The 14,436-nt window shown below is 36.0% G+C and overlaps 1 protein-coding gene across 1 annotated transcript; it reads right to left on the bottom strand.

Annotated features, from left to right (window-relative positions):
- Nucleotides 1-226: 226 nt before the first annotated feature.
- LOC139481494 (pancreatic lipase-related protein 2-like) lies at nucleotides 227-13,761 on the bottom strand. Its single transcript, XM_071264869.1, has 6 exons — nucleotides 13,632-13,761; nucleotides 12,761-13,044; nucleotides 11,586-11,811; nucleotides 10,582-10,680; nucleotides 1,272-1,352; nucleotides 227-484 (listed from the first exon to the last, which is right to left on the bottom strand). Exons 1-6 carry the CDS (start codon nucleotides 13,702-13,704, stop codon nucleotides 243-245), a joined length of 1,005 nt encoding a protein of 334 aa, XP_071120970.1. The 5' UTR covers nucleotides 13,705-13,761; the 3' UTR covers nucleotides 227-242.
- Nucleotides 13,762-14,436: the final 675 nt, after the last annotated feature.

The following is a 14,436-nucleotide window of genomic DNA, read 5'->3' as shown; positions in this document are numbered from 1 at the left end:
CAAAGCTCCGTGTTGAAGACCGTGCTTTCTCCTATAATGGTTTTTATTTTACAAATTGTGACAGAGAGTTGTCTCATTGTCACTCGTACCACTTCTTATATCTATATTCATTTATCTTATTGTCCATTTGAATAAATTGTTATAAATACATGTACTAGCTACTCCTTGCTAATCACAAAAAGTGTAGTTCTTGTATAAACGAACTAAAGACAGATAAAAAAAAATATAAAGTCGATTATAATTTAATGTGAACCAGCACAATATGGATAATGAGGACTAGTTTTCAAATAAAATGTTCCACGAGCACTGGGTGAAATATGGTACCCCATCTCTAGACAACCAATCCCACATCCGGAACAGAGAGAGTGTTTGTAATCATCTTGACTATCACATGGATGAGATGTAAAATGGCATTTTGTATCTATCGATTCTATAAAGTAGTAAATCGACCTCATATGACCACAACTGTAAAATGGTGCAATTTCTGCAAATAAAGTATTATATTAACAGTGAATATAACTATGACAACTAGCACATATAAAGAAAAGAGACCAGCATTGTTCTTTTTCGAGTAAAGCAATTTAATAATTACCAACCCTTAATATATGTCTCTGGATATGAACAAAGGTTGTTGATACTTCTTTTATAATCGAACAGTAACAGCACTGTATTTGAAGTGTCGATTGGAATTGCGCAGCGTTGTTGCAATTGACTAGTTTACCATGGATTTGCTGGCAGACGTTATCCAATCAAAATTGTCGTTACATGTCTTACTGCACAATAATATTATTTCCCACGTATAACAGCTGCCACACATGAAGCAGATTGTATAATTATCACATGTAAATTTGGTCTTGGAAGGTTGGCCATACTTTGGTAAAAATATATAGATCTCCACGTATTTTTATTTTGTTTGGCTATATGCATGTCTAATGAAGCCAGTCAGTCTAGAAAAATTCTGTACGTTTGATAAAAAAAAGTATTATAAAATTACCGAATTCCAAGGTTAATTCAATAGGGGTTGTTCACAAACCCTGACAAAATCTCCCACGTAAATGACAGTAAAATTAATGTGTCATTCAAAAATATATAATAATTGTTGGGGTATTGCAATATATGTCAGTGAAGTTCTTTTTCCTTATCATTAACTCTTTCGTTTATTTTTTGTTTGTTTGTTCAGAAAATGAGTTTATATCTGAGCATTTACCAGTTAGAGTTTCTGCATATATGTTACATACAATACGAGCAAAAATTATACAACTATACATTACTATCAAATAAGCAACCAGGCTGAGATCTGCCACCATTTGGATAAAAATCCACATGTCCCATTGTATGTTGGAATCCAAGCGCTGAAATGAATTGTTGAAAATTTACTAGCATGAAAAACAAACGTACAAATTTTTCTTTAAGAATATCAATAGTTTGAACTTGATATTGTATAAAGAATTGATAGAGTTTACAAATGGAAACAATTCTAAACAATACAGAAAAATAAATTAAAACATAATCATTGTCTGCATCAAACCAAACAAGCTGTGTCTGGGGGTTTTTGGGTCCCCCCCCCCCTTTTTACATTTTCAAAACCTATTATCCAGTCCAGTAGAATATCATACAAACAATTCAAAACACTTCCATGGCAAACTAAACATGACAAACATTTTGACACTTTAGCCTATATGGATGGATTCGATCATTTCTATTTAGAAATATCTATTTACAGTGATCTGCCAGCTCCAAAAGGATTTATGGTGGTGTTCATATGATTAAAATATTCTTGACCGTTTTTCTTGTTTTCAAAGGCTCTCAAATGAAAACCTTTTTGAAATTTAGTACAGTTGTTATTCTGGTACTAGTTTCATGTGAATAAATTATTCGAAAAAGCGTGTTAGATTAATGTTTACGATAGTAGTCTTTGTAACTCTTTCCTACTTTATACCTTTTTTTAGACAACTGAATATGATACACGAAGAAATAATTTATTGCACATTTAAATAATTAAAATTGAACAATGACGTATAATAGGTTACACTTACCACCGTCAGTGTGAATTATATTAACAAATGTTGCATCTGCAGGGTCCAATCTAATGACGTATTAAGTTACACTTACCACCGTCAGTGTGAATTATATTAACAAATGCTGCATCTGCAGGATCCAATCTAATGACGTATTAGGTAACACTTATCACCGTCAGTGTGAATTATATTAACAAATGCTGCATCTGAATGGTCCAGTCTAATGACGTATTAGGTTACACTTACCATCGTCAGTGTGAATTATATTAACAAATGTTGCATCTGCAGGGTCCAATCTAATGACGTATTAGGTAACACTTATCACCGTCAGTGTGAATTATATTAACAAATGCTGCATCTGAAGGGTCCAGTCTAATGACGTATTAGGTTACACTTACCACCGTCAGTGTGAATTATATCAACAAATGTTGCATCTGCAGGGTCCAATCTAATGACGTATTAGTTAACACTTATCACCGTCAGTGTGAATTATATTAACAAATGCTGCATCTGAAGGGTCCAATCTAATGACGTATTAGGTTACACTTACCACCGTCACTGTGAATTATATCAACAAATGCTGCATCTGAAGGGTCCAGTCTAATGACGTATTAGGTTACACTTACCACCGTCAGTGTGAATTATATTAACAAATGCTGCATCTGCAGGATCCAATCTAATGACGTATTAGGTAACACTTATCACCGTCAGTGTGAATTATATTAACAAATGCTGCATCTGCAGGGTCCAATCTAATGACGTATTAGGTTACACTTACCACCGTCAGTGTGAATTATATTAACAAATGCTGCATCTGCAGGATCCAATCTAATGACGTATTAGGTAACACTTATCACCGTCAGTGTGAATTATATTAACAAATGCTGCATCTGCAGGATCCAATCTAATGACGTATTAGGTAACACTTATCATCGTCAGTGTGAATTATATTAACAAATGCTGCATCTGCAGGATCCAATCTAATGACGTATTAGGTTACACTTACCACCGTCAGTGTGAATTATATCAACAAATGCTGCATCTGAAGGGTCCAGTCTAATGACGTATTAGGTTACACTTACCACCGTCAGTGTGAATTATATTAACAAATGCTGCATCTGCAGGATCCAATCTAATGACGTATTAGGTAACACTTATCACCGTCAGTGTGAATTATATTAACAAATGCTGCATCTGCAGGATCCAATCTAATGACGTATTAGGTAACACTTATCACCGTCAGTGTGAATTATATTAACAAATGCTGCATCTGCAGGGTCCAATCTAATGACGTAGTAGGTTACACTTATCACCATCAGTGTGAATTATATCAACAAATGCTGCATCTGCAGGGTCCAATCTAATGACGTATTAGGTTACACTTACCACCGTCAGTGTGAATTATATTAACAAATGCTGCATCTGAAGGGTCCAGTCTAACGACGTATTAGGTTACACTTACCACCGTCAGTGTGAATTATATTAACAAATGCTGCATCTGCAGGATCCAATCTAATGACGTATTAGGTAACACTTATAACCGTCAGTGTGAATTATATTAACAAATGCTGCATCTGCAGGATCCAATCTAATGACGTATTAGGTAACACTTATCACCGTCAGTGTGAATTATATTAACAAATGCTGCATCTGAAGGGTCCAATCTAATGACGTATTAGGTTACACTTACCGCCGTCAGTGTGAATTATATCAACAAATGCTGCATCTGAAGGGTCCAGTCTAATGACGTATTAGGTTACACTTACCACCGTCAGTGTGAATTATATTAACAAATGCTGCATCTGCAGGATCCAATCTAATGACGTATTAGGTAACACTTATCACCGTCAGTGTGAATTATATTAACAAATGCTGCATCTGAAGGGTCCAATCTAATGACGTATTAGGTTACACTTATCACCATCAGTGTGAATTATATCAACAAATGCTGCATCTGCAGGATCCAATCTAATGACGTATTAGGTAACACTTATCACCATCAGTGTGAATTATATCAACAAATGCTGCATCTGCAGGGTCCAATCTAATGACGTATTAGGTTACACTTATCACCGTCAGTGTGAATTATATTAACAAATGCTGCATCTGAAGGGTCCAGTCTAATGACGTATTAGGTAACACTTATCACCGTCAGTGTGAATTATATTAACAAATGCTGCATCTGCAGGGTCCAATCTAATGACGTATAAGGTTACACTTACCACCATCAGTGTGAATTATATCAACAAATGCTGCATCTGCAGTGTCCAATCTAATGACGTATTAGGTTACACTTACCACCGTCAGTGTGTATTATATCAACAAATGCTGCATCTGTAGGGTCCAATCTAATGACGTATTAGGTTACACTTATCACCGTCAGTGTGAATTATATTAACAAATGCTGCATCTGCAGGATCCAATCTAATGACGTATTAGGTAACACTTATCACCGTCAGTGTGAATTATATTAACAAATGCTGCATCTGCAGGGTCCAATCTAATGACGTAGTAGGTTACACTTACCACCGTCAGTGTGAATTATATTAACAAATGCTGCATCTGAAGGGTCCAGTCTAATGACGTATTAGGTTACACTTACCACCGTCAGTGTGAATTATATTAACAAATGCTGCATCTGCAGGATCCAATCTAATGACGTATTAGGTAACACTTATAACCGTCAGTGTGAATTATATTAACAAATGCTGCATCTGCAGGATCCAATCTAATGACGTATTAGGTAACACTTATCACCGTCAGTGTGAATTATATTAACAAATGCTGCATCTGAAGGGTCCAATCTAATGACGTATTAGGTTACACTTACCACCGTCAGTGTGAATTATATCAACAAATGCTGCATCTGAAGGGTCCAGTCTAATGACGTATTAGGTTACACTTACCACCGTCAGTGTGAATTATATTAACAAATGCTGCATCTGCAGGATCCAATCTAATGACGTATTAGGTAACACTTATCACCGTCAGTGTGAATTATATTAACAAATGCTGCATCTGCAGGATCCAATCAAATGACGTATTAGGTAACACTTATCACCGTCAGTGTGAATTATATCAACAAATGCTGCATCTGCAGGGTCCAATCTAATGACGTATTAGGTTACACTTATCACCGTCAGTGTGAATTATATTAACAAATGCTGCATCTGAAGGGTCCAGTCTAACGACGTATTAGGTTACTATACCACCGTCAGTGTGAATTATATTAACAAATGCTGCATCTGCAGGATCCAATCTAATGACGTATTAGGTAACACTTATAACCGTCAGTGTGAATTATATTAATAAATGCTGCATCTGCAGGATCCAATCTAATGACGTATAAGGTAACACTTATCACCGTCAGTGTGAATTATATTAACAAATGCTGCATCTGAAGGGTCCAATCTAATGACGTATTAGGTTACACTTACCACCGTCAGTGTGAATTATATCAACAAATGCTGCATCTGAAGGGTCCAGTCTAATGACGTATTAGGTTACACTTACCACCGTCAGTGTGAATTATATTAACAAATGCTGCATCTGCAGGATCCAATCTAATGACGTATTAGGTAACACTTATCACCGTCAGTGTGAATTATATTAACAAATGCTGCATCTGAAGGGTCCAATCTAATGACGTATTAGGTTACACTTATCACCATCAGTGTGAATTATATCAACAAATGCTGCATCTGCAGGATCCAATCTAATGACGTATTAGGTAACACTTATCACCATCAGTGTGAATTATATCAACAAATGCTGCATCTGCAGGGTCCAATCTAATGACGTATTAGGTTACACTTATCACCGTCAGTGTGAATTATATTAACAAATGCTGCATCTGAAGGGTCCAGTCTAATGACGTATTAGGTAACACTTATCACCGTCAGTGTGAATTATATTAACAAATGCTGCATCTGCAGGGTCCAATCTAATGACGTATAAGGTTACACTTACCACCATCAGTGTGAATTATATCAACAAATGCTGCATCTGCAGTGTCCAATCTAATGACGTATTAGGTTACACTTACCACCGTCAGTGTGTATTATATCAACAAATGCTGCATCTGTAGGGTCCAATCTAATGACGTATTAGGTTACACTTATCACCGTCAGTGTGAATTATATTAACAAATGCTGCATCTGCAGGATCCAATCTAATGACGTATTAGGTAACACTTATCACCGTCAGTGTGAATTATATTAACAAATGCTGCATCTGCAGGGTCCAATCTAATGACGTAGTAGGTTACACTTATCACCATCAGTGTGAATTATATCAACAAATGCTGCATCTGCAGGGTCCAATCTAATGACGTATTAGGTTACACTTACCACCGTCAGTGTGAATTATATTAACAAATGCTGCATCTGAAGGGTCCAGTCTAATGACGTATTAGGTTACACTTACCACCGTCAGTGTGAATTATATTAACAAATGCTGCATCTGCAGGATCCAATCTAATGACGTATTAGGTAACACTTATAACCGTCAGTGTGAATTATATTAACAAATGCTGCATCTGCAGGATCCAATCTAATGACGTATTAGGTAACACTTATCACCGTCAGTGTGAATTATATTAACAAATGCTGCATCTGAAGGGTCCAATCTAATGACGTATTAGGTTACACTTACCACCGTCAGTGTGAATTATATCAACAAATGCTGCATCTGAAGGGTCCAGTCTAATGACGTATTAGGTTACACTTACCACCGTCAGTGTGAATTATATTAACAAATGCTGCATCTGCAGGATCCAATCTAATGACGTATTAGGTAACACTTATCACCGTCAGTGTGAATTATATTAACAAATGCTGCATCTGAAGGGTCCAATCTAATGACGTATTAGGTTACACTTATCACCATCAGTGTGAATTATATCAACAAATGCTGCATCTGCAGGATCCAATCTAATGACGTATTAGGTAACACTTATCACCATCAGTGTGAATTATATCAACAAATGCTGCATCTGCAGGGTCCAATCTAATGACGTATTAGGTTACACTTATCACCGTCAGTGTGAATTATATTAACAAATGCTGCATCTGAAGGGTCCAGTCTAATGACGTATTAGGTAACACTTATCACCGTCAGTGTGAATGATATTAACAAATGCTGCATCTGCAGGGTCCAATCTAATGACGTATAAGGTTACACTTACCACCATCAGTGTGAATTATATCAACAAATGCTGCATCTGCAGTGTCCAATCTAATGACGTATTAGGTTACACTTACCACCGTCAGTGTGTATTATATCAACAAATGCTGCATCTGTAGGGTCCAATCTAATGACGTATTAGGTTACACTTACCACCGTCAGTGTGAATTATATCAACAAATGCTGCATCTGCAGGGTCCAATCTAATGACGTATAAGGTTACACTTACCACCGTCAGTGTGAATTATATTAACAAATGCTGCATCTGCAGGATCCAATCTAATGACGTATTAGGTAACACTTATCACCATCAGTGTGAATTATATTAACAAATGCTGCATCTGCAGGGTCCAATCTAATGACGTATTAGGTAACACTGATCACCGTCAGTGTGAATTATATTAACAAATGCTGCATCTGCAGGATCCAATCTAATGACGTATTAGGTTACACTTATCACCGTCAGTGTGAATTATATTAACAAATGTTGCATCTGCAGGGTCCAATCTAATGACGTATTAGGTAACACTTATCACCATCAGTGTGAATTATATCAACAAATGCATGTAGGTTACACTTATCACCATCAGTGTGAATTATATTAACAAATGCTGCATCTGCAGGGTCCAATCTAATGACGTATTAGGTTACACTTACCACCATCAGTGTGAATTATATCAACAAATGCATGTAGGTTACACTTATCACCATCAGTGTGAATTATATTAACAAATGCTGCATCTGCAGGGTCCAATCTAATGACGTATTAGGTAACACTTATCACCGTCAGTGTGAATTATATCAACAAATGCATGTAGGTTACACTTATCACCATCAGTGTGAATTATATTAACAAATGCTGCATCTGCAGGGTCCAATCTAATGACGTATTAGGTTACACTTACCACCATCAGTGTGAATTATATCAACAAATGCATGTAGGTTACACTTATCACCATCAGTGTGAATTATATTAACAAATGCTGCATCTGCAGGGTCCAATCTAATGACGTATTAGGTAACACTTACCACCATCAGTGTGAATTATATCAACAAATGCATGTAGGTAACACTTATCACCATCAGTGTGAATTATATTAACAAATGCTGCATCTGCAGGGTCCAATCTAATGACGTATTAGGTTACACTTACCACCGTCAGTGTGAATTATATTAACAAATGCTGCATCTGCAGGATCCAATCTAACGACGTATTAGGTAACACTTATCACCGTCAGTGTGAATTATATCAACAAATGTTGCATCTGCAGGGTCCAATCTAATGACGTATTAGGTTACACTTACCACCGTCAGTGTGAATTATATTAACAAATGTTGCATCTGCAGGATCCAATCTAATGACGTATTAGGTAACACTTATCACCGTCAGTGTGAATTATATTAACAAATGCTGCATCTGCAGGATCCAATCTAATGACGTATTAGGTTACACTTATCACCGTCAGTGTGAATTATATTAACAAATGCTGCATCTGCAGGGTCCAATCTAATGACGTATTAGGTTACACTTATCACCGTCAGTGTGAATTATATTAACAAATGCATGTAGGTTACACTTACTACCGTCAGTGTGAATTATATCAACAAATGCTGCATCTGCAGTGTCCAATCTAATTACGTATTAGGTTACACTTATCACCGTCAGTGTGAATTATATTAACAAATGTTGCATCTGCAGGGTCCAATCTAATGACGTATTAGGTTACACTTATCACCGTCAGTGTGAATTATATTAACAAATGTTGCATCTGCAGGGTCCAATCTAATGACGTATTAGGTTACACTTATCACCGTCAGTGTGAATTATATTAACAAATGCTGCATCTGAATGGTCCAGTCTAATGACGTATTAGGTTACACTTACCATCGTCAGTGTGAATTATATTAACAAATGTTGCATCTGCAGGGTCCAATCTAATGACGTACTATAGGTTACACTTACCACCGTCAGTGTGAATTATATTAACAAATGCATGTAGGTTACACTTACTACCGTCAGTGTGAATTATATTAACAAATGCTGCATCTGCAGGGTCCAATCTAATGACGTATTAGGTTACACTTACCACCGTCAGTGTGAATTATATCAACAAATGCTGCATCTGTAGGGTCCAATCTAATGACGTATTAGGTAACACTTATCGCCGTCAGTGTGAATTATATCAACAAATGCTGCATCTACAGGGTCCAATCTAATGACGTATTAGGTTACACTTACCACCGTCAGTGTGTATTATATTAACAAATGTTGCATCTGCAGGGTCCAATCTAATGACGTATTAGGTTACACTTACCACCGTCAGTGTGTATTATATTAACAAATGTTGCATCTGCAGGGTCTAATCTAATGACGTATTAGGTTACACTTACCACCGTCAGTGTGTATCATATAAACAAATGTTGCATCTGCAGGGTCCAATCTGATGACGTATTAGGTTACACTTACCACCGTCAGTGTGAATTATATTAACAAATGCTGCATCTGAAGGGTCCAGTCTAATGACGTATTAGGTTACACTTACCACCGTCAGTGTGAATTATATCAACAAATGCTGCATCTGCAGGGTCCAATCTAATGACGTATTAGGTTACACTTACCACCGTCAGTGTGAATTATATTAACAAATGCTGCATCTGCAGGATCCAATCTAATGACGTATTAGGTTACACTTACCACCGTCAGTGTGAATTATATCAACAAATGCTGCATCTGCAGGGTCCAATCTAATGACGTATTAGGTTACACTTACCACCGTCAGTGTGAATTATATCAACAAATGCTGCATCTGCAGGGTCCAATCTAATGACGTATTAGGTTACACTTATCACCGTCAGTGTGAATTATATTAACAAATGCTGCATCTGAATGGTCCAGTCTAATGACGTATTAGGTTACACTTACCACCGTCAGTGTGAATTATATTAATAAATGCTGCATCTGCAGGGTTCAATCTAATGACGTATTAGGTTACACTTACCACCGTCAGTGTGAATTATATCAACAAATGCTGCATCTGCAGGGTCCAATCTAATGACGTATTAGGTTACACTTACCACCGTCAGTGTGAATTATATTAACAAATGCTGCATCTGAAGGGTCCAATCTAATGACGTATTAGGTTACACTTACCACCGTCAGTGTGAATTATATCAACAAATGCTGCATCTGCAGGGTCCAATCTAATGACGTATTAGGTTACACTTACCACCGTCAGTGTGAATTATATTAACAAATGCTGCATCTGCAGGATCCAATCTAATGACGTATTAGGTTACACTTATCACCGTCAGTGTGAATTATATCAACAAATGCTGCATCTGTAGGGTCCAATCTAATGACGTAGTAGGTTACACTTACCACCGTCAGTGTGAATTATATCAACAAATGCTGCATCTGCAGGGTCCAATCGTACTCTTTGATCAGCAGTATTAAATTCTGGACCAGCCGGGTCTAGACCTATCAATAGCCAACACTACCCTTTCAGTTCTTATTTTATAAAAAAAAAATGTATTATAAACAAGAGGGTAACGGTGGCCGAGTGGTGCAAGTATTCGGACTTTTGTATCAAAAGCCTGTCAATACCGATGTTGAGAGTTCAAATCCCGCACATGGCAGGTGAGCTAGACTCTACTCATAATACACCAGACTAGGATTGTCAGTCAGTTTTCCTATCAATGGTCGGTGGTTCTCTCCGCGCACTCCAGCCTCCCTTCAACAATAAAACATGACCGCCACGAAACAAAAAAGTGGCGTGAACCATCAATCTATCTATCTTCGATAAACTTTTAGATTTGATTTTTGATTTTTAGTGTTTTAACGCCACTTTTAAGCACCGCAGTAAGGCTATTTCGTGGCGGTCAGTTTTTATTGGTGAGGAAGCCGGAATGCCCACAGAAAACCACCGACCTTCGATATTAAAACTGTCACTCCTAGTCAATTCAGATTGAATTCGAGTGCACCCGCACGTTCGGGGTTCGAACTGACAACCTCTGTGTTGACTGGCTAGTGATTACAGTAGTTACTACTTAGACCACTCCGCCACCGAAGCCCCATAAATTTTAGACATATCTGTCTTTCAATAATTATGTTGCAGGAAGTCTACAAATTATGAATGACTGCTACTTAAATTTACAAGTGCAAAAAATTCATGATATATAAGTGAGCGGATTGACACTAAGTCACACTCTATTCCGAGAATAAAAGAAAATGAACGGTGACATTAAAACTGGTGAGAAAATTATATATTATTCCCATAAAACTGGTTTGATAAATATAACTCACACACCAAATGTTGTGTTTTAAACTAATCCTGCTGTTTATGTTTCATTCGATATGCTTCAAGTTATTTTTTAAAAACTTACCTGTAATTCTGCCTATAGGGACTGTTTCGCCTACGTAACCAGCAACATGAGCACCAAGGCTATGTCCAACTATGTGCACGTCATTATAACTGACCCCTCCAGCACTGTGTAATAATTTGACCATGTTAGCTGTAACAGCACCGACAACCCGTGTATTTGCTACAGCTTGGTTGTAACTGTCAAAGGCTCCTCTCGTCCATATCACAACAATTACATTTACATCAAACTAAAAGTAACATAACTTTTACACGAAAACATGGACAGTTAGAAGTTACTAAATTATAAGTAATGAAACAAATTACATTTGTGGGCTAGCTAATATTCATTTCATATTATGGCTTGTACTGCATTTTTCGCAATTAAGCTCAATAAAGTAGTTTTAGTTTGTTCAATTTGTCAAAATTATTACATTTGTGGGCTAGCTAATATTTATTTCACATTATGTCTTGTATTGCATTTTCCGCAATTAAGAAAAAAACATTTAATTTGAGTTTGTTCAATTTGTTTACACATGACCAATAAATAGTTATTATTTTTCTTTTCTTTCTTTTCGTCTCTGTTAAGTCAAGTAAGATTGTCACGTATTCCAGTGGGTAAAGTGGGAACCAATATCCCTTAAATTGATTTAAGGTGGTACCCATGGCCAACTCTTTCACTAAAATTAATTTGGCTTGTTTAATTTTCTTAACATTTTGTCAAAGTATTTACTTTAACCCTTTAACAAAAATATAAAAATTTCAAAATTTTGAACCAACCGTTTTGTCAGAAAAATTACACTGGTTAGGTACCTTAACACCAATTGTGTTTATTAAAGTTTTGAAACTTCTTGTTTTGTAAGTTGAGTTCTAACAATATGAATTGTGTTTTTTAAACCAAAAGACCAAACTATGAAATGCCTAGATAGTTTCGAAGTGCAACTTTTATTTGAGGCTTTATCCCAAATAACTGTATGATACGGGTATTCTTATCCAAACATAAATTAATAAGAAAAGGTACTTAGTGTCTCCCAAATGCAAAGATGTTTTTCTCAAGTTTATTTCAAAATACAGCTCAGCCCCCAATAGCTGTGTAAAAATAAGCAAGCAACAAGATATTACAAAATCTTACCGGTATCTTTCTTATTTGCAAATTACATTTTTTTCGCATATAATAAATACTTGTGTTAATTCTCTTACTTTCAGGAGTGGGTCTTTCATTAGTGGAATCCAAGGATTATTTTCATTGCCATGATAACCATGAATTATAAAAACAGTCTTGTGCGCAAGTCCAAAGTGTGTTGACCTTAATGACCCAGCACCACCGTTAGGGTTCAAAAGTTGACCATTGCTAGGGTTCGCTTGTGTATATAGATGAAATGAAGTATTGATATGGTCCGGCGATAGCGGTAAGTAGCCAAAAGCGTTCATGAATGGTGCGTTATTACTAAAACATCCAATGTGGTCGTAGCACACATGTGATGCTGAAATATAAGATATAATAGAACAAGAATGTGTCCCCAGTACACGGATGCCCCACTCGCTTATCATTTTCTATGTTCAGTGGACCGTGAAATTGGGATAAAAGCTTTTATTTGACATTAAAATTAGAAAGATCATATCATAGGGAACTAGTGTGCTAAGTTTCAAGTTGATTAGACTTCTACTTCATCAAAAACTACCTTGAACAAAAAATTTAACAAAACTTAGCGGGACAGACGAAGGGACGCACAGACCACAAAACATAATGCCCCTCTACTATCGTAGGTGGGGCATAAAAACAAAGGATATGGGGTATCCATTCATGACACAAAATCCGTACATGCACAGCAAAAAGCACACAAAAAGGAGAGGAATATGTAATTAAAATCGTACATGCACAGCAAAACACGCACAATTAAATCAACTACTTCGTTTTTAATATTTTAAGATATCCCTATGTTGTAAAGGAAAGAAAATTCTACAAAAGTAATTAACTTTACAGTATCATTTCGAACCTTTCTACATTGTAAACGAATTAAGTTTCTTTCAGTTCTGTAAAAAATAGAGTAGTTAAATTATTTGAACTTACTACTGTTTTCTGCTAGAAGTAGTGATATTCTGGCTGAAAATACCAAACATACTAACACATTTAAAGACCACATATTCCTCAGTCTTCCTGATAGGGTTAGCTTTACAGTAGACAGGTAAGAAAATCTACTGATAATTCAAGACAAATCAGATATAGGTTAAAGTGTGCGTTTGGGCGTATACTACACTGACTTCAAAAGTTCATACAGTCAAACATCGAAACCCGAGGATTATGAAGTACAAACGAAAAGAGTCTTGGTTTCAATAAAATATAGAAAAGGTCACAAAAATATGTCTACACATTAATATACGTATGTATAATTATTCATATCCAAAGATTAGTTTTGTATTTATTTTTATTTCCAAATTTACTCAAAATGAATTCATAGGAAATAAATATGTTCCATAAAATAAAATTTAAGGTGGTACCCAACACCTTGACTAAAATTAATTTGGCTCGTTTAGTTTTCATAAAATTTTGACAAAGTATTTACTTTAACCCTTTGACAAAAATATAAAAATTTCAAAAAATTTGAACTAACCATTTTATCAGAAAAATTACACTGGTTACATAGCAGTTTGACAAAGACTAGTTTTGATCAATGAGAAGCTTTAATATTCCCTTAACAACACAACGTTAATAAAACGTTTAGCTGATATTACAGAGTTATCTCCCTGTAGTGTTAGGTACCACCTTAACTCTGTTTTGTAGTTTTTATTATAATAGAATCAAAGAAGCCAGTTATTGAGTTCTAAAGTTTTAGGAACCTACGAGGTTTAAAAATTCATAAATAATTAAACGAACT

Source organism: Mytilus edulis, chromosome 7 (assembly GCF_963676685.1).
Source record: "Mytilus edulis chromosome 7, xbMytEdul2.2, whole genome shotgun sequence".
Lineage (NCBI taxonomy): Eukaryota > Metazoa > Mollusca > Bivalvia > Mytilida > Mytilidae > Mytilus > Mytilus edulis.
The sequence above is the reverse complement of the archived record's forward strand: the minus strand, read 5'-3'. Positions and strand labels throughout refer to the sequence as shown.